The sequence below is a fragment of the Erpetoichthys calabaricus genome, chromosome 4 (genome assembly GCF_900747795.2).
Source record: "Erpetoichthys calabaricus chromosome 4, fErpCal1.3, whole genome shotgun sequence".
Taxonomy (NCBI): domain Eukaryota; kingdom Metazoa; phylum Chordata; class Cladistia; order Polypteriformes; family Polypteridae; genus Erpetoichthys; species Erpetoichthys calabaricus.
The window spans coordinates 40,238,835-40,264,255 of record NC_041397.2 but is presented as its reverse complement, the minus strand read 5'-3'; the positions used below and the strand labels follow the sequence as shown (position 1 = coordinate 40,264,255).

General features: G+C 41.9%; 1 protein-coding gene across 1 annotated transcript in view; it reads right to left on the bottom strand.

The window, feature by feature from the left end:
- Positions 1–25,421, bottom strand: part of LOC114651032 (protein sel-1 homolog 3) — a 79,001-nt gene that overhangs the window by 40,883 nt on the left and 12,697 nt on the right. The window contains exons 3-10 of the mRNA XM_051926537.1: positions 24,473–24,599; positions 17,708–17,829; positions 14,796–14,911; positions 12,269–12,327; positions 10,329–10,461; positions 6,108–6,240; positions 5,815–5,958; positions 278–480 (exon numbers count right to left, since the gene is read on the bottom strand). Coding sequence (XP_051782497.1) covers positions 278–480; positions 5,815–5,958; positions 6,108–6,240; positions 10,329–10,461; positions 12,269–12,327; positions 14,796–14,911; positions 17,708–17,829; positions 24,473–24,599 — 1,037 coding nt within the window. The remainder of the gene's footprint in view (positions 1–277; positions 481–5,814; positions 5,959–6,107; positions 6,241–10,328; positions 10,462–12,268; positions 12,328–14,795; positions 14,912–17,707; positions 17,830–24,472; positions 24,600–25,421) is intronic.

The following is a 25,421-nucleotide window of genomic DNA, read 5'->3' as shown; positions in this document are numbered from 1 at the left end:
ATCTACTCAACAATGGACTGGTAGCCCCTCCAGGGCTGGACCCTGCCTTATGCTCATTTCCTATTTCAAAAAGCTCCAGGGATCTATTTAAATAATGTATGAATGGCTGTAAATATAAATATTCTAGTAAAACATGCAGACCTATGATCCTAAAACAAAATACTGCAAAAGGTTAGATATAAACAACAATAAACTCTCTGCCCATTGTTTACAAACAAATCAGTTTGCCTTTACTTTTGCAGTTATGCTACATAAAAGTCTTAAGGAAACAAATTACCTTAAGTGGCCGCTTAGTGACCACCAGGCCTGTTTGGTAGAGAACAGATGAAAGATACAGGGCATTATGGTCACCCAGGCATCCAGCCTGCAAAAGTATGGGCATTAAGGCATTGGCCTTTCTCAAGTCTCCTTTTATCACTCGTTTAAGGTATTTCGAGTAGAGGGTCTTTCCTACAATCTCAAAGTTAGCAGGAGAAGCACCTGTGTGGTAACAAAAATATGAATTAAAATAAGACCTTAAAATGAATTTGTATTATAAAGGCATACATTTATTTGCATTAAAACTCTTACTCGGAAGTAAAACATAATTTACTTATAAACGTATATATATATATAAGTATATAGTCAGACAGGTCTGATTGGGAAACAACTTGAAGGCTCAACTAGTTGTAATTCCACTCTGAGCAGAGGGTTGACACTGTTGCTTCTCCTCTTGTCTCTACAGATCGGATGACCGCCAGTCCCTGTGACTCCATTTCTAGGCTGTCATCTCCTGGCCCCACCCCTTATAGTCTGGCATCCTCTTAAGGGGCAGCACTACCATCTTTCAGTCAGTCAGCATCTTGACTGCCATCCGAAAAGACCTGCAATACATTTTTTCTATTTTTTTTTGGGGTTTGTCACCAAGGTGAGACTCCTTCTAGGAGTGTCCTGCTTTTACAACTTGTCATCCAGAAGGGGCAGAGTCTGTTACCCTCAATGGCCCTCTTCTTGGAGCTGTGAGTAAAACAAGAGACAGAAGAGATAGCAATCACATCCATGGTGTCCCCGGGGTGGTATTGCTTACCCCTGACGTGCATGCACGACTATATCTATCTATTATATAAAATAAATCTTGGGTTGAAACGTGATCATCTCAGAGAGACACCTTGACATCACGCGAGACTAGAAATTACAAACTTAGGAACCAAGACCAGTGAGACAGTGACTTTTGCACGTCACACCCTATTTACAAACAATTTAAAACAAGTTAACGGAAATCTAACCTCGCAGTTGTTGGAATGCTTTTGGCAGACACACTTCATTTGCTCCCAACTCTTAAAAATGTTATACATTCTAGATGGCACGTGAACAACTAAGCGAAAGAAAAAAGAGCAGTGCATTGAAAAGAGACATGAAAGCTTTGGAGAGAAAAGAAGGCAAAAAAGGATGCACAAGAGAACAATAATAATCTATGTGCAAATTCAGAAAATAAGGAAAGTAATAATTGGCCCAGACGTCCCGTGACAGACACTTTAATGTCCTGCAAGACAAAGCAGTGAGACAAAAGGACAACTGCTGTACAGGCTTTTAAACGATCGACGTGCAGCGTGACAAGTAGAACAGGCAGCTGATCCGTCTGCATCTCCTTAGCGTGCATTCAGCCGCCCCCCCCCTTCACAATGTGAGCGGCAGAGACACAGACTGGCAAGCGCTTAGCGTGCCCCCGGTTTGGGGGTTGGTGGGTGGTGTGTTTGGGGGAGGGGTAAGCGAGTGAAGCAAGGACAGCTGCTGTACAGGCTTTGAAATGATCGACACGCAGCACGAGAAGCAGAACACACGGCACGGCAGGAGGAGCAGTAAGCAAGCAGGTGATCCACCCGCATCTCCAAAGTGTGCGTTCAGCCACTCCCTTCACAACACGAATGGCAGAGATGCGCCCCGGGGTGGGCTCACAAAGCGAGCAAGGGGCACAGTCCCCTAGTATGAAGAAAAATAAATTCCACAGGAGCTTACAATGACAGTCAATGTTGGAAGTCCATCCATGTATCTCCTAAGCCCACTTTATCCTGAGCAGGGTCACAGGAAAGTTGAAGCCTATCATAGCAAGTACACAAGGCAGGAACAATCCCTGGATAGGGCACCATTTGCACACACTAGGGACAAATAAAGTTTTGTCTGTTTATTTAGTTTTTATAACAAATTCTGTCCACTATCCCTTTTGAAAAAATCAGACACACACATTCACTTTTCTGTATGCTGCATCATGTAAATAACAGCCACGGTAAAGGAAGCTGCAATGCAGACTGGATGGACTGCAGTAAAATATCACAAAGTAAAACACTCTTTAACTGTTTTGCACAGCATTGCCTTTGGGCTATGATAATTAAAAAATGTGCATACCCAGGATGTGAAAAATAAAATGATTAGAAGGAGTCCCTGTAGTTTTCATTGACTTCCTTTCAGTAATCTTTAAAGCTTTGGCTTGTAGTGCTACTGCTAACAAGATCAATCAAAAAACTATTTGGTCCTGACAGCTTTCATCCCTTCATCCAGTTTAATTTTGCAAAGAAGAAAAAAAACACATCAAGAACTCCATGAATGATAATGATGGGTAAATCCTCCTCCTCAGTAACATAAAAGGCTGCCTCTTGTGTCAAAGTGAGCTTGCTGCCATATATCCAGCAGTCAGTCCACATTTTGATTTCTCATATGTGCACAACCCATCTCCTGAGCCCCTCTGTCTCTCTAATGTTGTGTCTCTCTTTTGTTTTTTTGATTTTAATCTGTTGAAGCACCTCAGTGAAATATTCTAGCCCATACATATAAGATTCAGAAACAAAAACTAACATTTATTCAACTTATTATTACAATTTGAGCTTCTTTGTCTAAATCATTCAAATCTTTAAAATTAACATTTTGCCAGAAGGAAGAAAAAAATCTGGGCGGCACGGTGGCGCAGTGGGTAGCGCTGCTGCTTCGCAGTTAGGTGGACCAGGTTTGCTTCCAGGGCCCTCCCTGCATGGAGTTTGCATGTTCTTCCCGTGTCCGTGTGGGTTTCCTCCGGGTGCTCCGGTTTCCTTCCACAGTCCAAAGACATGCAGGTTAGGTGCATTGGCGATTCTAAATTGTCCCTAGTGTGTGCTTGGTGTGTGGGTGTGTGTGCCCTGCGGTGGGCTGGCACCCTGCCCAGGGTTTGTTTGCTGCCTTGCACCCTGTGCTGGCTGGGATTGGCTCCAGCAGACCCCCATGACATTGTAGTTAGGATATAGCAGGTTGGATAATGGATGGATGGATGGATGAAAAAAAAACCTAGAGTGTTCCAATCACAATCAACCTACTTCTGTATCTGCAACACATACAACTCTCTGGGGTGAAAGGTGTATGTACAGTATGTACAGTTTAAGGGAAAGAAGTGAAGTGAAGTAAGCATCAGTGCTTCTGTAAAAATGGGGCAATCTTACAAAAATAAAATCAATTACCGAGAAAACAACATGGATACACGCTTTTCAGATATGTATGCACGCTCAGTAATCAAGAACCTTCTCAGCTTCAAATGAATGTGCTCCGTAAGACTTTCATCTAACATTTCTCCTGGTGACTAATTTTCTGCCACATGCTGGAGAAGGCAGACGTTTTTTTTAATTTTACATATAATGCTTCATTTAACAAAGCAAGCTTCCTGGCCAAATTAATCATGACATGATTGTAAAAAATATCTGCCTTATTCTCTTAATATGATTGTAAATGTTGCAGTAGTTTCAAGTCCCAGCCCAGTCTCCATTTGTGTGTTAGACGGGTTTTACTGTTTATACTTGCTCGCATATTTTATGTAAATCTGGAAGAATCCAGCAGGTGGCAGTGCGAGATATTATCACGGTGAGAACAGGTTCAGCTTCTCTGTGTTGTGAATTACCTACAACACCCATTAAATTCCAATGACACCTTACCACAATATCTCTGAAAAAGATGTTTAATGATGAAATCCATCAATCCAGGGATGTGTCCATTCCAGCAAGCATTGGGCAAGAATCATCGCAAGGTGAATACAAGCACACACATACACTGGCGTCATTTTCGTGTCACCAAATCTGCATGTCTTTGGAAGGAAACCGGAGCACAGTGTGGAAACCCAGCAGGAAAATGTGCAAACTCCAGGCTGGGAACAGCAGCCACGTGCTACCGCTCCGCCACCATGTCACCCCTATCCATCCATCCATTTTCCAACCCGCTGAATCCGAACACAGGGTCACGGGGGTCTGCTGGAGCCAATCCCAGCCAACACAAGGCAGGAACCAATCCCGGGCAGGGTGCCAACCCACCGCAGGACACACACAAACACATCCACACACCAAGCACACACTAGGGCCAATTTAGAATCACCAATCCACCTAAACCTGCATGTCTTTGGACTGTGGGAGGAAACCCGCGCAGACACGGGGAGAACATGCAAACTCCACGCTGGGAGGACCCAGGAAGCGAACCCAGGTCTCCTAACTGTGATGTAGCAGCGCTACCACTGCGCCGCCCGTAAAACGTAAGATATATACTTTAATGCATTTCATCATGAAAGTGATATCAAGTATAAATCTAAGGATTCTAAATGTGCAGAGAGTTGGAATATCATACATTTAATGTGTTCTGTGTGGCGAGCGCTGATGTCAGGTCAGGAGGAAGCCCCACAAAAAAAAGACGGCACAAAAGATGATATGTGAGACTTTTAAAATATATCGTATCATTACGATCGGGAATATGCGACGCTTGAATATTAAATCACCACAAATGTATTTGTATGTCTGCATTTTGCTTCACCACATCGAACCATTCATCGAAGCGCGCACACCGATCTCGTAGGATCCGCAAAGCGGCTTTCTGTCACATGTAGACAGTAAACAAAGACTCTGACGTCACGGTCTGACTTTTAGCACACTGCGCCCCCCTGACTGTTTGCTGGTACTGCAACTTGCGCGCACGTCATGTTAATTTCTGAGGACCTGCTCAGAGGACACGTCAAATGAACGCTGGGAACGCGTGGCCGCCATGATGTGTGCGTGTATGCGTTCTGAGCGTGAAGTATAAACGAGTCCTTAGGTGGAATACTGACAAGTTACAGGCTGTGCACACATCGTTAATAAACAGTGATGAAGTAGACAGGGTTTGTGTATGTGTACATGTGAGAGTGTGTGTGTGTGTGTTGTTTTAGGGTGCAAGAGTAGGTCAACCTATAATGAATTTGGGAAGTAATACCAGTTTAGGATAGTACACCCAGGAATGTCTAAATACATATCGAAGTCAGCCATCTTCCTACAGAGTGGCAGGCGCAAGCAGGTTAAAGCCTGGGAAGCGTTTTTCTCCTGCCTGATCTGGTACTCAGTGTCTTACTGCCTGAGATCATAGATATTAAAGGTAGTGTAACATACTGTATGATGGCTATAATATGGGATTTGGGGGCACTTTAGTCAGGTCTACATAATAAAGAGTATAAAGGGGAATAAGGTCACCCTAGGACCCTACCACGGCAACACAAATGTTACAGTCAGAGAGACAAACAAGGTAAAATAATAAAAAGCGAAAAATGAAAAGATAGATGAAAAACATTCATTTTTGTCTTAATCGACGCATAAAACCACACATTGGAGCAGTTCATCTTTGAATCTTTGCCTGATACTACACCGTATGACTCCTTGATCACTTATCAAACGCAGATATCTCCTGCCTGAACATAAATAGGTAGTTTCAGAATCCATGACTTCAATGTACAGGGGATGCTGATATTCATTTAGGTTCACCCCTCAAAAGAACAGAAGGACTGAGAAAAAAATAAAACTATATTACCATTTCTGGCAATCAGCTTCTGGAATATTCTAGCAGCAGTGCCTCTTCGGGAATGAACAGGTGCCTCCCACGGCTGACACAAAGGCTGCAGTGAGGATGGGACCCTTCTAGAAAGCCAGGTACTGTACACATCAGAGCAGCTATCTGAAATCAAAAAGCAAAACTTGATATTTTTATTAGACTTCAATTTCACTTTCAACAACCACCATCTAATCAAGGGCTTTTGTGTGAATCTGAATAGATGGCCATTGGTAACTCAAGTGAATGGTTAGGCCAGGTGTACCACCTCGTACCAGCTTGACCTTTATTCTTCATCTTCTTTGCCATTCTTTCCATCATTGTAGATAGCTGGTTTCTGAATCCATGGCAGGAGGAAAACCAGGCAGTAAAATTCAGATCCTGGATGATTTGGGGCAAAGTGGAATTCTGGAGAGAAAAGAACAAAATTTCACAAAATGTCACATAGGACAACATAAAATGACATTCTCAGATTCACTTAATAAAATTCATGGTCATATGGCGACAAAGTCTATCCAAGTAGCAAAGGGCAGGAACCAGCATTGGGCAAGGTGCCAGTCCATTGCAGGGTCTACTCATGGACACACCCGCACTTGGGTCAATTTAGAAGTCAACAATTAACCAAAACTAAATATCTTTGGGGATGGGGATGAAAACCAGAGTACCTGGTGGAAAACCTATGGAGATGGGAGATGTGCAAACTCCAAATTGAAAATAACCAGGCACAGGATTCAAACCTGTGCACCACCATGTTACTATGAAATGTTTGCTGCATTTAGAATTTCTTCATACAAAACCAAGAAGTAAGGTCTACATACTGTAACTGGTGCTTACTGCTCAAAAATGAAATTTGCATAGTCACCCATTGCTTTGGATATGCTGGTAAATCCTGCACAATGTCCACTTGATGCAATTTGTGGCTTGGCTTTCATTCACTCAGTCGCCAGAGTAGCGATGTGTTCTGACAAGCAGATGTGGATAAGAATAATTTCATATGACTTTTTCCTTGGTCTGTCTTAGCATATTGTCATACCAATTTTTCCTACACATAGTGTTGCATAATAAAACAGAACTGTGGCAAAGTAGTTAGCAGTGCTGCCCTACAGCACGTCCTGGTGAGCTGAATGACTTCTGGCCTGTCGCTCTGACGTCACATGTGATGAAGACCATGGTGCAGCTGCTGCTTCACCACCTGAGGCCACAGGTCTGCCACGCCCTCGACCCTCTGCAGTTCGCATACCAGGAGAAGGTGGGAGCGGAGGATGCCATCATCTACTGTATATGCTACACCGATCACTCTCCCACTTGGACAGAGGCAGTGGTGCTGTAAGAATTATGTTTCTAGACTTCTCTAGTGCCTTCAACACCATCCAACCTATGCTCTTTAGGGACAAGCTGACAGAGATGGGAGTAGATTCATACCTGGTGGCATGGATCATGGACTATCTTACAAACAGACCTCAGTATGTGCGTCTCAGGAACTGCAGATCTGACATTGTGGTCAGCAACACAGGAGCTCCGCAGGGGACATCGGACTTCCAATACAACTCGGAGTCCTGCCACGTACAAAAGTTCGCTGATGACACTGCTATTGTGGGCTGCATCAGGAGTGGGCAGGAGGAGGAGTATAGGGACCTAATCAATGACTTTGTTAAATGGTGCACTCAAACCACCTACACCTGAACACCAGCAAAACCAAAGAGCTGGTGGTGGATTTTAGGAGGCCCAGGCCCCTCATGGACCCCGTGATCATCAGAGGTGACTCTGTGCAGATGGTGCAGACCTATAAATACCTGGGAGTGCAGCTGGATGATAAATTAGACTGGACTGCCAATACTGATGCTCTGTGCAAGAGAGGACAGAGCTGACTATACTTCCTTAGAAGGCTGGTGTCCTTAAACATCTGCAATAAGACGCTGCAGATGTTCTATCAGACGGTTGTAGTGAGTGCCCTCTTCTACACAGTGGTGTGCTGGGGAGTGTGGCACCCGGACGGGACGCCCAGGAAGACAGGAGGAGGGCTCATTCCTCCTCCAGACCGCGAGGGGGCGTCCGTCCTGGTTATATGGGGGGCCATGGGTACAGGGCTTGGAAGCTCTACCCTGTAGGGGCCTGTGACCACCGCCAGGGGGTGCCCCGATGCTTTGGGGACCCTGGACCCCAGCACTTCCGCCACACCCTTAAGTGCTGGGGGGAAGAAAAGAGGGGACACCCGGAGTGCTACCGGGTACACAGCCAGCACTTCCGCCACACTGGGGAGTGCCAGTGGAAGATTGGCGGGGAGCACATCCGGGTGTGCATAAAAGGGGCCGCCTCCCTTCAGACGGAGACAAGAGTCGGGTGGAAGATAGATGATGTCGGGAGGAAGGCAAGGAGGTGGCCTGAAGGGAGAGAAGGCATTGTTGTGTGGCCAGGACTTTGGGGTTTGTGGGCACTTAGACTTTGTAAATAGTGGAATAAATAAACGTGTGTTGGGTGACATGAGCGTGTCTGCCTGTCTGTATCCGAGCCAGTCTCCACAGGAGGCAGCATAAAGAAGAGGGATGCCTCACGCCTGGACAAACTGGTGAGGAAGGCAGGCTCTATTGTAGGCACGGAGCTGGACAGTTTGACATCTGTGGCAGAGCGACGGGCGCTGAGCAGACTCCTGTCAATCATGGAGAATCCACTGCATCCACTGAACAGGATCATCTCCAGACAGAGGAGCAGCTTCAGCGACAGACTGCTGTCACTGTCCTGCTCCACTGACAGACTGAGGAGATCGTTCCTCCCCCAAACTATGCGACTCTTCAATTCCACCCGGGGGGTGGGGTAAACGTTAACATTATTCAAAGTTATTGTCTGTTATACCTGCCTCGCACTCTCCACCTTGCACTTTTTAACTTGCACTGTGTTTTAATCATTCTGTAATTAATATTGTTTTTATCAGTATGCTGCTTCTGGAGTATGTGAATTTCCCCTTGGGGATTAATGAAGTATCTATCTATCTATCTATCTATCTATCTATCTATCTATCTATCTATCTATCTATCTATCTATCTATCTATCTATCTATCTATCTATCGCCCTGGGTTCAAATCTTGGCCAAGCTATTCTGTGTATGAAGTCTGCATATTCTGTCATATTCTGTTTCATGTTATGTTGACTGAATTTGAGTGAGTGTGAAAATGTTGGTGAGTGTGCATGTGGAGGTGTGTGCCTGAGTAGACACTGTAAAGAACTGGTGACCTTCAGACTGATGCTCTTTGGCCTTAATACAGCATACAGCCATTTGAAATTATGAAGTGGACTTCAGTTCAACTGTTTCTATTTTATATAATCTAACCTGCTCAGGGAAAAGGCCTTAAGGCTGAAAATCTTAGGCCAAGCTGAACTGTAATGCACTGTGCTCTCGGTCACGTGAGAGGCAAAGCCGGACTTTTTTGTTCAGTTAGAAGTGCAGCTTTTGATTTCCATGGGAAAATAACCTTGAACTTGAATGACAGTGATGTCTGAAGCATTTTCTGTGTGTTTAAGAAGCTGTACACATATTGGCATGCTCTGCTAACAAAGATGGAAACAACTTAGCCAGGTGTTTCCTGCGTATCAAGAAGGGAAGGGGTGCTGCCTTTTATGACATATTTTTCTGTTCTCTCTCTCAGCTGCTGCTTGGAAATGGGCTCTTTTAGTACAATGGCTGCTTTTCTGAAACATTTCTAAAGAGCTCAGCTGGGTTGTAATAATGGACACTTGCAAGAAGCCTTTCTCACTTTCTCTGCTTTGTAAAAACTGAAACAGACACTTAAACAGAGCCCTGTCTTCACTACCAGACCCTTGAAAAAGAGCTCTGTGTTGAGCGAGAAATCTTTTTCTTTTCATACAATTTGCATCAAGAGTGTAGAAGCCATCTGGGAATTGTCATTTGGGACAGAATAAAGACGGCACCAACACACCCAGGTCATGTGATTCTTGAGATTGCTTTTTGCTGATTGTTTTGACGCAAATACACATTATTAGTAAGTGAAATGTAATAATTTATTACTGGAAACAAGTAGCTAAGTCTGTCCAAATTGTTAGAATCTGTGCCTTGTTAGGTAGGCTTATGTTTGGTTAAAAAAATGTCAAAGTAAAATCTTTTTTTTTTGTTTTTGTCATTTGAGTTTAGATTTATCACATTTTATGCCAGGGTAGGGCTGTAAACCTATAGAACTTTATTTATTTTATCACATCCGTAAATAATATTATAGTATAGTTACGTATAGTACTTAAATATTTTGTTATGGATACCTTTAATGATTATTTTTTTAATTGATTTTAGGATTTTTGACACAAAAACATATTTGTAGGGAAAAATTCCTCAGAGACATGTTGAACTCAAGTAGACTGTACGCAGACAATTGCTGTCTTGGTATTTGACCCATAAATTCATAACTGTGAGATCGCAGAACCACCATTAAGGCCCTCTTTAAAGATGGTTAACCTTACACAATGCCACTCTGTAGATGTAAAAATCTCACCTGTGCGACGTGAGAAATTCTGTTCCTGAAGTACAAAGTGGGGCCATAAAAACCTTCGATCCCTTGGACAAACTTCCCTCCTCCAAGTACAAAGTATCCATGTGTGTCATCCATGAAGATCATGTGCTGGAACCTGTTGAACAGACAGCACTGCTGAAACAGGTAGGTGTGGGAAGATGAAAGCTGAGAAAAATAAACCCTTCTGACTCCTTGTTTACAAGCAATCTGACATCTGTCAACAACTAGCAATTCTGACCATTTCTGAAGCTGTAAAGTGGCTCTAAATAAGAACTGCAGGCTTCAGCGAGTGTTCAAAATTTAAAAATATGAACACCGATATTAAACCATTGCTAGCCTACACAGCCCATGCCTTCTTCAAAGTCGAAGTGTGGCCTTAACTTAGAGCATTAGCCAAAGGGATACAAGCTGCCTTGTTCATTTGTAGGTGTGGAAATGGCACATGACAGAGAGACGTGAGATTTAGTGATGTTAGCTTTGAAAAAGTTATGTGTGGACAAATATTTGCGGTGATGTCATTGTAAGAGGATGCATGCTGCTCAGAACAGTAGACGGGGAGGGTGAAAGTTTCAAGATAAAGGTGGAGCTGCACCAGAGATCCATTCTCAGGCCATTAGTTGTCATGGCAGATAGAGGCTGCTTCTGTCCTGTGTCACATCATCAATAAACACTAGTGTCCCAGTGCCACTGACAGCCATGCACGCCCAAGCCATCACACTGCCTCCACTGTGTTTTACAGATGATGTGGTATGCTTTGGATAATGAGCTGTTCCACGCCTTCTCCATACTTTTTTCTTGCCATCATTCTGGTAGAGGTTGATCTTGGTTTCATCTGTCCAAAGAGTGTTTTTCCAGAACTGTGCTGGCTTTTTTAGATGTTCTTCAGCAAAGTCCAATCTAGCCTTTCTATTCTTGAGGCTTATGAGTGGCTTGCACCTTGCAGTTCACCCTCTGTATTTACTATCATGCAGTCTTCTCTTTATGGTAGACTTGGATATCGATACGCCTACCCCCTGGAGAGTGTTGTTCACTTGGGTGGCTGTTGTGAAGGGGTTTCTCTTCACCATGGAAATGATTCTGCGATCTTCCACCACTGTTGTCTTCCGTGGACGCCCAGGTCTTTTTGCGTTGCTGAGTTCACCAGTGCTTGCTTTCTTTCTCAGGATGTACCAAACTGTAGATTTTGCCACTCGTAATATTGTAGCAATTTCTCGGATGGGTTTTTTCTGTTTCAGCTTAAGGATGGCTTCTTTCACCTGCATGGAGAGCTCCTTTGACCGCATGTTGTCTGTTCACAGCAAAATCTTCCACATGCAAGCATCACACCTCAAATCAACTCCAGGCCTTTTATCTGCTTAATTGATAATGACATAACGACGGACTTGCCCACACCTTCCCATGAAATAGCCTTTGAGTCAATTGTCCAATTACTTTTGAGCCCCTGAAATGAAGGGATTGTGTTAAAAAAATGCTTTAGTTGCCTCACATTTTTATGCAATCGTTTTGTTCACCCCACTGAATTAAAGCTGAAAGTCTGCACTTCAACTGCGTCTGAGTTGTTTCATTTAAAATTCATTGTGGTAATGTACAGAACCAAAATTAGAAAAAAGTTGTCTCTGTCCAAATTTTTATGGACCTAACTGTATTGTCTTCTTCTAAGCCTTCCAAGATTTTTTTTTATAATAGAGAGAAAATAATATTAAAATACTTCTTGGGACTTTTAGTTGGTGTCCAGAGCGTCTGTCTGTTGGGCTTAGTGGGGCAACAGTGACCCCTAGCGTCCACAGTATGATGCCGTCAGTTACTAAACTTTCTGGTACATGGGAAGGGCAGATGAACCTAAAAATGTTGTCTTATGTGTGCATATATTGAAGATGCTCTTAGAAAATAATACACATGAGGTGCTTCACTTCAGTACTTACACATGAACCATTCTATATGTCACTGTGTGCTCCAAGTTACATTTCATAGTAAGGTTCACCTGAAGGAGAAAAAATGAAAAATGTAACAGTAATCCAAATCATCACTGGGAAGAGTCATCAGCTTTCACTCTGAAAACACCTGTTAAACCCACCTGGCACAGACGCAGAATGAGACACTAAAACCTAAAATCTATCTATCTAAGTAGTACGGTGTTGTACTTTGTTAGCCATTAGTTTCATTTTGCTTGACATATCATTCTATCTATCTAAATAATATATGAAAGCTTCCACCAACCTGTTAATGTTATATGAATTGTGTTTATTATTTACAGTAATTTTCCAAGAACTCACAGCCAATACAAGCATTGCTATGGAGTCATGACCTCGGCATTGTGTGTATTATGTTGCACCAAGAAGCAACAAAGATTTTTGTGGACAGAAGATGTAAAAGCACCTGAAATTCACACCCATTTACTTAATCGATGCTAATATATGGGGATAATATATAGAAGGGGGCAGAGATGTACAGAAATGGTTGAACAAGTGTGACAGATTCAGAGCATTTGGGACAGCCATCAATATCTACAACTGATGCGATTCAGGGAGAAGTTTAGGCCTTTAAACCTTAAAACCGGTGGCATATCATATGACATTCACTCGGAGGGGATGTCAAACTCGATGTTTGCAGTTGCTGCTTTCATCCCCTGAATATTTTACGTAATACAATAATATCACAGGCCATGACAAATTATAACTTTGTAGCACAATTTCACATTTCCAAAGAATTTGAAGCTTGTCCCTTTTTCTTATAGCCAATAAAGTGCTGCCTGATGACGCTAATGATATGCAAATGCAGTTTTACAGTCAGGGAGAGTTCAGTCACAATTTCAGCCATTTGCTTTTTCTATTTTCCAATCTGTCATGGTATAAGAGAAAAAACCCGAGTCATCAGATTGATGAGCCTCACTTCTGTTTGCCAGGTCCAAGATACTCACATTCCTTTCCCTCATAGCTGCATTTCCAGCTTTGGACTTCTGGCTGAGCACTCATTTTTCACAACTCTTGCACACATAGAGTTTGCACCTATGACTTAAGGCAAAATCAAACCCTCCACTACGACCTCCAAATCACTAGGATTATGTAAATGAAGTCTGCAACTGAAAGTCACTGGAAAAGTTCTAAAATGTGACATGGCCCTAAGTTCTCACCAACAGAAGAGTAATGTTACAGGAAATTGCATCACAACCTGGAGGAATTATGATGAAGAAGTGGTACAGAACTTGCTTTGCACTCAGTTAAAAAGCTTTTTCTCTGAAGTCATTCAAAAGTATGTAATACTTTGTTGTACATACTGTACAAATTATTTAGATCATTCTTTCACATTGGTTTCAGGCCAACAGTCTTCTAGTGAATGTCAGCAAGGCAAAGGAGCTGATTGTGGACTTTGGGAGGAAACAGCAGAGCCACTACAACCTCCTCAGTATTAACAGCACTCAGGCACAGGGTGGGCAGTTTCAGACACCTCGAAAACCACATCTGGTCCAGCAAATCAACACCTTGATGAAGAAGGTACGGTAAAATCTGTACCACATCAGACGTCTCAGGGATTTCACGCTGCCTTCCCAGATACTGAAGAACTTCTATTCAGCCACCATCAAAAATATTCTAATAGGAAGCCTCACTGCCTGGTTGAAGAACAGCACGGGGCAGAGGACTGCAAGGCTCTGCAGGGAGTGGTGCGGTCAGCTGAAAGCATCACAGAGTGTACACTCACAAACTTTCAGGACATCTACACCAAGAGATGTCCAACCAGGGCAAGGAAAATGATCCTTAAGAGCCGCCATCCTGGCAATCACCTCTTTTCTTTTTAATTTTCACAAACTTGCATCAAGAGGTAAAGCCATTTTAAACTGTATAAGAAATTCCCCTATAGCCCAATGTGTGTACACCGGTGAAATCTATTAGGAAAACCTGGCATACTCCCACATCTACAGCTTGAGATGTGCCACAAAGTGTAATGGGTGGTTGAAAGAGCCACTTTTATTTCCACAAAGCAAGTACCCTCATCAAATTCATTTGAACTGAAATTTACTTTACCTATTCTAGTTCATTTCTAGTGCCATCTAGCAGATTAGCTTCATTATCTGCTAGGCCTAGCTTTAATCCTCAATTCAATAGAAGAATACATTTTTGCTTAATTCTTAATCCATATGTAATTTCAAGCCCAGCAGATACTTTTGTAATGATATAAGAATTCCTTAAACCAGATGGTTCTTTGCTTTGTTTGGGGGGGGGGGGATGGGGGGTTGGGCCTAACCACTTTTTGTCCTTTTCAAATCATGAATGACAATCTGGAGCTTTGGCGGGAGAATCTCCAATGTTAGCTAATAACCTTCAGAGTTGTCTTTGTGCCTAACATAACCTCTACCAAAGAAATGGCAGGAGTCTCACAGATGCTTTTCTCTTCATGGTAGTTCAAGAAATATTGAAAACCCAAGAGCAGCTCAGTGGAGTACTTGAAACATACCTGCCTGCCTTGGACCTCCATGTTCAGGTGGCACCATTGCAGAAGGGGAAGATGAAATTCACTTAGAACAGCAGTGGATTCTCCAGACTGACCATGGACTTGGATGTGCAGAAGACCTGTTAACAAATTGACATTCAGATGTGTAAGCCCTCTTTATAGTACTACTGAGCAATTCAGGAGCACTCTTTTGTTTTCCTCTATTTGCCCACCACTGCCAGAGTTCCTCCTATTTGTTCTCAATTCCCAACACTCTCTCTAGGTGGGTGACAAAAATCGAATAACCAGAGCTAAAACATTCATCTCAAATCATAGTTCAAAATCAAAGGTGAAATTTGTAAACCTCCAGCTGGTCACTATATCATTGTACGGGTGATTCTAATGGACGGGGCCTGAGTTATGATGTATTGCAATCCAAATGAAATAATTAGTACCATGATATGGCCATTAAGTGGTATAAACAAAAATGTCATGCTCATGACAAGTATTCCAGAATCCTTTGTGGTTGAAGGAGCCACCTTTCTATTTATAAATAGTTTTTGCCCAGTACTGAGCTCTTAAGTTACCGTTAGCAGCACTGAGACTAAACCCTTTTAACACCTTCAAAGACTTAAATGTTTGAACCCTGAAACCACATTTTCAAGTGGAAATCCGAAAGGAGAGAGCAGATGACCATATATATCTCTCTATTATAAAAAAAAAAATCCTTGCCTTGAAATCAAAAACAAGGCTACAATACGTGATCTTCTCGGAAGACATTTAAAAGACACACGAGACCAAAGAGACTTGCCACGGTGCGTCTCGTGGGGGCCATAAACATGAGACATTGTGCCAAGAGATTGACTCAGGACCGTCTCGTGATGACGTAGAACATGAGATTCTTACAAGACACGCCCTACTTACAATCTATCAAATAAGACAACGGGGCAGCAAAACTTTCAGTCTTGTGAAGGATTTGAGCACACACAGATCCAGGGTCTTAGCGCATATAAAGCGTATAAGGACAATATGCTATAAATGAAACGACAACAAATAAGTGAAGAAGAAAGCAGCGTGGAGAAAAGAGACTCAAAAGCGTTGGAAAGAAAAAAGAAAAAATAATCTAGGTGCAAATTCAGAAAATAAGGCAAGTAATTATCAGCCCGTAACAAGTGGAATTGAAACAAAGCACGTCCAATCAGGCTCAGAATTAAAAGACAGAGTAAAAGACAAAGTATAACTTCATAAAGACATTCACAAACGTTGGCGCTACACACATGCAGAGCAGATTATGAAAGAAATGCATTTCGAAAGGCTCAAAAAAAAAACCATATGCGCGATTCAAATGTGGAGAAAGTTAAAGAATATGAAAGTAAGAAAATTAGAAGGTATAAAAAAAGAAAGTAAAGATCGCAGTAGTGCAAACAAATGGAAATTATTACTCAAAAAAGGGAAAATAATCACCACAGACCAGGTGTCATTGAAAAAAAACCAGGACAAAGCGAGGTCAGAAATAAAAGACAAAGAGTAGAAAACAAAGTAAAACGTCATAAAGAGGTTACAAATCAAAAGGGCCAAACACATGCAGAGCAGGTTAGAGATAATTCAGGTTAGGTTTCTCTGTTTGGAATTTCAGCACAGACAAAGTGATCTTCATCATCAGCAGTTAATAATTTTTTTTGCAAAGTAACCAATAAATGCATGTGAGGTAAAACACGTTTTTAGATTCTCTGACTTAAATTTCAAAGCCTTACAATATTAACATACTTCTGACGTATCTCCTGTGTCCATATATTCGATCTCTATTCGCCTTTTAATTATTTCTCCGAGTAATAATTTCTCTTTTTTTGCGCTAATGCGATGTTTACTTTTTTTTTTTGACACTTTCGTTTTTTTCTGCTTTCCTATTCTGTATCTTGCTCTGCATGTGTTTCGCACCTACGTTTTTTTGGGGTCTTTTGAATTCCAGTTTTCATTATCTCTAACCTAACAAAGTCATTAGACACATGTCTCACTGACCTCATTTAAAAGATTCAGCATATTGGGACTCGAAAGATTCCAAATATTGTTTTTACAGAATTTCTGAAATAAAAGTCAAACTAATGAAATAGCAACAATGCAAAGAAAAAAAATCTTAAAAGTGTATCTGGAAAACTGAACACGGGGGTTGGCGAGCGAAGCGAGCAGGGGGTGAAGCCCCCTAGTGTGTTAAAAGAGGAATTATTATGAATAACTCCACTATTCCTCAACTGCTTTCCACCAGATCAATAGATGGATATTATATGAGATTTTTGTGTTTTGTTGCATCCTATGTGTTTTTAATGAAAGTTTGGTATATTATAGTGAACTGAACTGAATTAAAAGCTTGCTTGTGTGTATTTATAGTATTTATAGTATTACATATTACTGCGGGTGGCATGGTGGCGCAGTGGTAGCACTGCTGATGCCTAGCAGTAAGGAGACCTGGGTTGGCTTCCCAGGTCCTCCCTGTGTGGAGTTTACATTTTCTCCCCGTGTCTGCGTGGGTTTCCTCCCACAGTCCAAAGACATGCAGGTTAGGTGCATTGGCGATCCTAAATTCTTCCTGCCTTGCTCCCTGTGCTGGCTGGGACTGGCTCCAGCAGATCCCCATGACCCTGTGTTAGGATACAGCAGGTTGGAAAATGACTAACTGACATATTACTGCATGTTTTGTTCTACGTTTTTAAACATTTAATATTTGTTGTTCGGGGTATCAAATGCAAATAACATGGAATTCATTGAACCACCGATATGTACTATTGTGTATCCATTGGGATTTTTAAACATTATGGTCAACAATTACATGGGCAGTCTAACTGTATTAAGTTGCCATCTAATATAAACTACTAGAGAGATTTAGTTGACATCGGTGAATTGGAAGTCTGTTGATTAATTGCCTATTTTTCAATACAAACCTCTATTGTTAAGGAAGAGGACAGGACTGGCATAATTCCTTTTCCAGTCAATGTGATGAAGAATTGCACAGAGTCTCTCCTTGCAGGGCTTAATCAAAAATACCCAGGTGGAGAAGGTACACCTGCAAGAAATGAAGACAGATACTGTCACAGAGATGTCTATGATACTCCAGAATGATTTAGGTGTTCTGTCTTAGCAGGAGAGAACACGGGCTAATGAACTACAAGGCAACCTATTCAAGACACTATAGTGCATATAAAAATGATTTACCTTTTTGGAAAATTTCCCATTTGTTATTATGCAACACTGAATCACAGTGAATTTAACTTGATGTTTTTGACACTGGACATCAGAAAAAGTCAAAGTGGAAACAAATCTCTGCAAAGTGGTCTAAATTAATTACAAACATGAAAATTACTTAACCTGTCCGTACTCCATCTTTAAAATTACAGTATATTCAAACAGCTCTAGCCATCCATCAAATCTATGACATCATATCTTTCTTAACTGCAGAATCTATTTCATATACGGCCTTACATATTGTATATAAAGTGCATCAACTATTAGACGTTCTCAGTGACGACTGGCTGCAATGGTCCCGTTTAAATAGTACCACAAATCTCAGGTGAGGCCTGACTTTACAAGCAAGGAAATTCTTGCAGATACGTTAGTGCATTTTCATCCATTCTAAATTCAGAAATGTAGCTGAATCTGCTTAGAATTTAAGATGTTTTTGTGATAGCTAGTATTCATGCAGTAAATAGTTTATAGCTATGATGTTTCATGGAATTTATTGTGGTGATGCTTGTACAAATACAACATCGGTACAACACACAACTACAATAAATATCACTCCCTAACATCCCACAGGTAACCAGTTTCATACAAACACACTAGACCTATTCATTAAATTAAAGTTAAAGACTCTTAAGGTAAAGATTTTAAGCTTGTGGAAGAGTGCTGTGATGGACGGCCGACACATCCAGGACACTAGATGGCGATTTCCCTGCAGCATAGCGGTGTATGCATGTCCTGATAAAAACCAAGATCTAGGCCTTTAATGACCTCTTGGGCACGGCCATCAGCAGTGTGTCTGTCTGCGGAGATTGTGTCGACCTCGTCGAGAGGTTCACTTACCTCAGCAGTGATGTTCATGTCTCTGGTGACTCTTCCTATGAAGTCAGTAGACGGATTGGGAGAACAAGGGGGGGTCATGAGGTCACTGGAAAGGGGTGTGTGGCCCTCCCAATATCTATGCAAAAGGACGAAGGTCCAAGTCTCTAGAGTCCCGGTGCTTCCTGTCTTGCTATATGGTTGCGAGACATGGACGCTATCCAGTGACCTCAGATGAAGACTGGACTCCTTTGGTACTGTGTCTCTCCAGGAAATCCTTGGGTACAGTTGGTTTGACTTTGTGTCGAATGAGCGGTTGCTCATGGAGTCCTGAATGAGGCACATTACCTGCATTGTGAGGGAGCGTCAGTTACAGCACATTTCCCTGAGAGTGATCCAGCTTGTAAGATCCTCATTGTTAGGGACCCGAGTGGCTGGACCAGGCCAAGGGGTCACCCATGTAACACCTGGCTGCGGCAGATAGATGGTCATTTCCAGAGGGTGGGACTGGACTGCGTGTCTGCCTGGGGGGTTGCGAATCGGGATCCCGAGTTGTTTCGTCATGTAGTGGGTGCAGCAACGCACAGTACCAGTGCATGCTCCCCAACTTGACTTGACTTGACTTGATAGCGGTTCCCTCAGGGCACCATGGGATATGGAGTTCGGCTTCACAGTCCTGCTGGGTACTGTGGGTGCCACCAGGAGACGCTACAGGACGACATTGGGATTTCTGTTTCCCGTATAGCCTGGAAGTACTCACAAGTCATGAGGACGGAAGCCCCGAAGTATTTCCAGGCTGAAGAAAAGCTAATTCTCCATCTGACCCAGAAGAGCTAGCAAGTCGCGTGGACAGAAGGACAGAAGAACTTCCGGGTCAAAGACTATATAAAGGACTGATGAGAACCCAGCAAGCGAGCCGGAGTTTGGAGGGAGTGTGACGGAGCTTGCTGAGAGGAGAAAATATTGTATTGATTCATTGTGTTTATTGTAGATGTGCTGCTTTGAAGGCACTATTTTGAGGAAAAGATTAAAAAGCCTTCTTAGTGCTTTCAAACCTGTGTCCAGAGCATCTGCCTGTTGGGTTTCATGGGGCAACAGCGCCCCCAAGTGTCCACGGTGCTTAAGTGGAATGAGATTGGCCGGGCCTTGACAAACTGAAATTGCTAACCAGATTGAGGGAGAGTTTTTGGAAATAAATGTGGATTGTGACTTTTTGGATAAGATCTTAATGACTTTACATTGCAGTGACAAAGTGGCAGGCAACTATTTTAGAAGTGGTGTACACCACTCTCTCCTGCTGATTCCTGTCCTGCCATACTAAGTTGTAATGGAGTAGGTCAGATCGGTGTGACATCAGTACATTTCTCAAAAAGAACAGCTTTTGCTGAGCCTTCTTAACTATAACTGAACTAGAAATCAAAAGTAATCAATGTTACGTTAGGTCAAAGATGAATTGTTCATTATTTTATTTTCATAGAGGTATACTGTATGTGATGAAGTTTATAGCTATAGAGACAGAAATCCTAAAGGTTGTTGTCCTGTTTAAAATGAATATCCACCTGATGAGTCCTCACAGTATGAAGCCAGACACAATTGGTTTGTCAGACTTACATGTATGCTGATGAACGCTTCTTGCTATTTTGTCTTCATTTTACCTAAGTGAGTAGCTTCATCTTACCTGCTTTATTTATGTTTTCCTCCAGACGTAATAACTTGGATTATATGATGTTTGTGTAATTATTTACATTGAATGACTGTCAATTATTGTTTAGATTGGCTGGAAATTGTTTGCACAAAAAGGGTCGCAGCTAATCAGGTCCTACTTACTGTATAGTTAAGATTTAGTCACAAGAGAGAGTGTCACATTATGGGTGACATCTACCTTAATAATATTATTTTATTTATTTTAAAGGGTATTTGAACTAATGGGTTGTCAAGCGGGCGGCACGGTGGCGCAGTGGGTAGCACTGCTGTTTCGCAGTTGGTTCACTTCCCGGGTCCTCCCTGCGTGGAGTTTGCATGTTCTCCCCGTGTCTGCGTGGGTTTCCTCCCACAGTCTAGAGACATGCTGGTTAGGTGGATCGGCGTTTCTAAATTGGCCCTAGTGTGTGCTTGGTGTGTGGGTGTGTTTGTGTGCGTCCTGTGGTGGGTTGGCACCCTGCCCAGGATTGGTTCCTGCCTTGTGCCCTGTGTTGGCTGGGATTGGCTCCAGCAGACCCTCGTGACCCTGTGTTCGGATTCAATGGGTTGGAAAATGGATGGATGGATGGTTGTCAAGCTCATAACACCACATGGGTGGCTTGAAAGAAACATTCACACAACATTTGTAGTGTAGCCTCATGTGCACTCTGGCAGATATTCTTCTTCAAGTACGCTTGCTGTTTTTCAATGACGATATTGATTACTGTGGCACAGTGGCTCAGTGGTTAGGGCTGCTGCCTAACTGTGCCAGTGTCCAAAGGCCAGATGTCAGCCTGGTTGCTCTAGGTGTGGGCTTTTCCCCTTGTATACACAGGTTTTTTACTAATTCCCTGGCATGTACCTAAAGATATGTGTATTAGATGAATTGGAATTTTTAAATTGGCCCTGTGTGACTTTGAGAATAGGCATGTGCGTCAATGGGCCTTGACATGGCATGGCATCCTGAAATGACCTAAATTAAAACAGTAACTTATGTGCTTGACTGAAGAGGCAAAGCTGGTATTTTGACTAAAAGCTTCTGTCCAAAGCCACAGTATGAATGATAAAACCCTGGTGCAAGGAGACTCAAACTGATGCCAGGCTGTCTTTGAGCACTTTTTTTTGCATCAAGGCTGTGGGGCACAACAAAGACATCAAGTAGCATATCTGGGCTGTAGGAAGAAAACAGGATGAACAGGAGGGACATATTGTTACATTTCAGGATACTAAGAATTAAAAGAAACACAATGTTTATAAAAAAAAACCAAAAAAAAAACAGGTCTGTCCAGGAAAAAACTGAACATCTGGCCAGCCTGTACTGTTAGCAGGAGCTCTGTTATTAAAATATATGGACTGGCTGGTCAATAGCAACTCTAAATATTCCAGATGTGAAGAATAATTTTAGAAATTTTACACTCAAAAACACATTACTACAATCAATGGCAGTCTGACAGCATATCTCTTAAATATTTTCACTTCCTACTTAGGATATATTTTTTGATTTTGGAGTTGGCGAAGGTGGATGAGTTTGAATACTTGGGATCAACAGTACAGTATAATGGGGACTGTGGAAGAGAGGTGAAAAAGAGAGTGCAGGCAGGGTGGAATGGGGGCAGAAGAGTGCCAGGAGTAGTTTGTGACAGACGGGTATCAGGAAGAGTGAAAGGGAAGGTCTACAGGACCTTCTATGTTATATGGAGACCAGCTATGTCATATGGGTTGGAGAGGGTGGCACTGACCAGAAAGCAGGAGACAAAGCTGGAGGTGGCAGAGTTAAAGATGCTAAGATTTGCACTGAGTGTGACGAGGATGGATAGGATTAGCAATGGGGGTCAGCTCAGGTTGGATGGTTGGGAGACAAAGTCGGAGAGGCAAGATTGTGTTGGTTTGGACATGTGCAGAGGAGAGATACTGGGAATATTGGGAGAAGGATGTTAAGAAGAGCTTAGAGCTGCCAGGGAAGAGGAAAAGAGGAAGGCCTAAGCGAAGGTTTATGGATGTGGTGAGAGAGGACATGCAGGTGATGGGTGTAACAGAACAAGATGCAGAGGACAGAAAGGTATGGAGGAAGATGATCCACTGTGGCGACCCCTAACGGGAGCAGCCGAAAGAAGAAGTAGATGATTTGATATACAGTACTGTATTAATCTCCAAGGGGAAATTATATAGAGGAGAATGCACATTTTCCAGCCAAATCCATCATGCCAATTTAAATTAAACATTGAGCCGTATAGAACATATGGTGAAATCACCAGAAAATTACTCCTCTTCCATATACAGTAACTATTGTAGATTTGAATGAGATATTCTTAAAGGTGACCATTTTTTCATAACAAAAGCATTGCAGCAGATTATAAATTCACTTAAGAATAAACCAATTGACATACAGGCAGTAGACATGTCCTAAGATCAACTCCAGGTTAACTCAATTATTGGCTTATCATTTTCAAAAAGAAAAGCATTGAAAAAGATATTAAAGTGTTTTACTTTTTGAACTAATGTACACATGAAAATAAAGTTGAACAGGAATCCTTAATATAATGGTTATGCCGTTAAAAATAGATTTAACTTGGTAGTATCAGTCACCTAGGACTCCTGGGTTCAATGCCAGAAAACTAAATATCTTTGCATAAACAGCACTGGAAGTACAAAATCAGTTGTGGAAGAAGATATGTTAGCAATAATGGTGATACTTTCTGATTTACTTGATTCTCTTTGATATTGTTTAGGAAAAAATAACAGAATTCAGATGACCTTGTTCAGCTCCAAACATGACACATTTCAGGGTTGTTATACTTCCTAAGAAACACCTTTGTAAAGATTTCAGACACTATATTTGGAAAAAACTTAATGGTCCATCCATCCATCCATCCATCCATCCATCCATTCAGAGCAGGGTGGTGGGGAAGCTGGAGCCTAGCCAAGCACCATCAGGTGGGATAGGCAGACAACAACAACAACAACAACATTTATTTCTATTGCACGCTTCCATACAAACAATGTAGCTCAAAGTGCTTTACATGATGAAGAAAGAGAAAAAAGACAAAATAAATAAGAATTAAAATCAGACAATAAAAAAAGACAGTGTGGCATGATGTTTAAGACTTTGAACTTGAGACGTCAAACCCTGAGGATGTTGGTTTAAATCCTGCTACAGACAGTGTGTGACCAGGAGCAACTCACTTCAACTGTCTGTGCAGCAGTTGGAAAAACAAAAGAAAGGTAACCAATCAAATCTCAAATGTTGTAAGCCACCTTTGATAAAGATATCAGCCAGATAACAATAATGAGGTGCAAAGCAGGAACAATCTCTGGCCAGGATAAAACACACACATCAGGGCCAGTTTAGCATTTCCGCTCCATGTAACTGATATGTCTTTGATATCAAAGCAAAATACTGAAAAACTGTAGGTATGAAGTTTATAAGAATTCTAACTTTACATAAAATTCAAAATAGGTCCCCTTATGAGATTTTAGGGGATATTAAAAAAGAAATCAAATAAGAAACCAAAGAAAGGTAAAGGTTTCTGAAATTTTATATACTAATGAATATTTTTTAAGGAAAGATCTCCATTTAACTCCAGGTAAGGTTGATTTCTGACATCAGAACTTAGCAATGATGTACTGTAAATGCCAGGTAGCTGTATACAGTAATTGTTCTGTAGCAGGTACACAATGAACATGATTTTGATTCTGGAAAATTCAGAATGTAGCTCCTTGTAGAAAGCAAGAAAGACATATGAAAATAAGATCTCAATATCAGTGTTCAAGCCGGCCTCAACATCTGCAGAATTAACCATCAATAGCTAAAGAATAAGTAAAACATATAAAATGTGCTGGACAAAAGGTATCTAGCAAATACAAATTGCCATCATGCAGCGTCTTGTTTTACATTATAGTGAAACCAGGAGACGTAAAGACATAAGAAACTTTGATTTGCATTCAGCATTACAAATGATTCTGCACATTACCAAGGATATGCTGTAGACCTCGCTCTCATTTCCTCCAGAGACTCGTGGGTGAATGGATGAAACGTCCTGACAATCCCAAACTTTTCTCCAGTTGATGCATACACAGTGCTCAGGAAATGTGATGTCTCTGTCAAAAAAGAATGCAGAAAGATGAAATTTAAAGTGTTGCAATTCATACAAAGGACAGTGCTGTGCTCCCATAGTCTTGCTTTCAATGCCTAATAATTTGTGTTAAATGGACAGAAGGAAGCAATCACTTTTGTCAGTGCAAAGCCATGAAACCTAATGCTGCCTTCTTCACCTCAAATCAATAATCAAGTGTCATGAAGAATGGCAGGTGGCACAGTGGGTAGCACTGCTGCCTCGCAGTAAGGAGACCTGGGTTCGCTTCCCAGGTCTTCCCTGTGTGGAGTTTGCATGTTCTCCCCGTGTCTGCGTGGGTTTCCTCACACAGTCCAAAGACATGCAGGTTAGGCGCATTGGTGATCCTAAATTGTCCCTACTGTGTGCTTGGGGTGTGTGCCCTGCGGTGGGCTGGCGCCCTGCCCAGGGTTTGCTTCCTGCCTTCTGCCCTGTTTTGGCTGGGATTGGCTCCTGCAGACCCCCATGACCCTGTGTTAGGATATAGCAGGTTGGATGATGGAGGGATAAAGAACGGTTTAACTTTTTTTGTTTTATTCAAGGTTAATAAAAAGAGGTTGTCCCAGAAGGGGTACGAGGATATCATAAAAATGCCAGCCTTGAACGGTGAAACAGAATCATTACTGTACTCCTTTCACCTCTCATCTGTTTTCATAATCAATTGTAGGGCTGCAGGACATTATTCTACTACATACAGTATTTAATAATGGCAGTCAGTTATGGGGGTTCAAAGTGACTACATTACCTGTTTACATAATCCGTGTTTCTCAATGTAAGTTCTTAAACTGAAGAAAACTCTTAAGCTTTA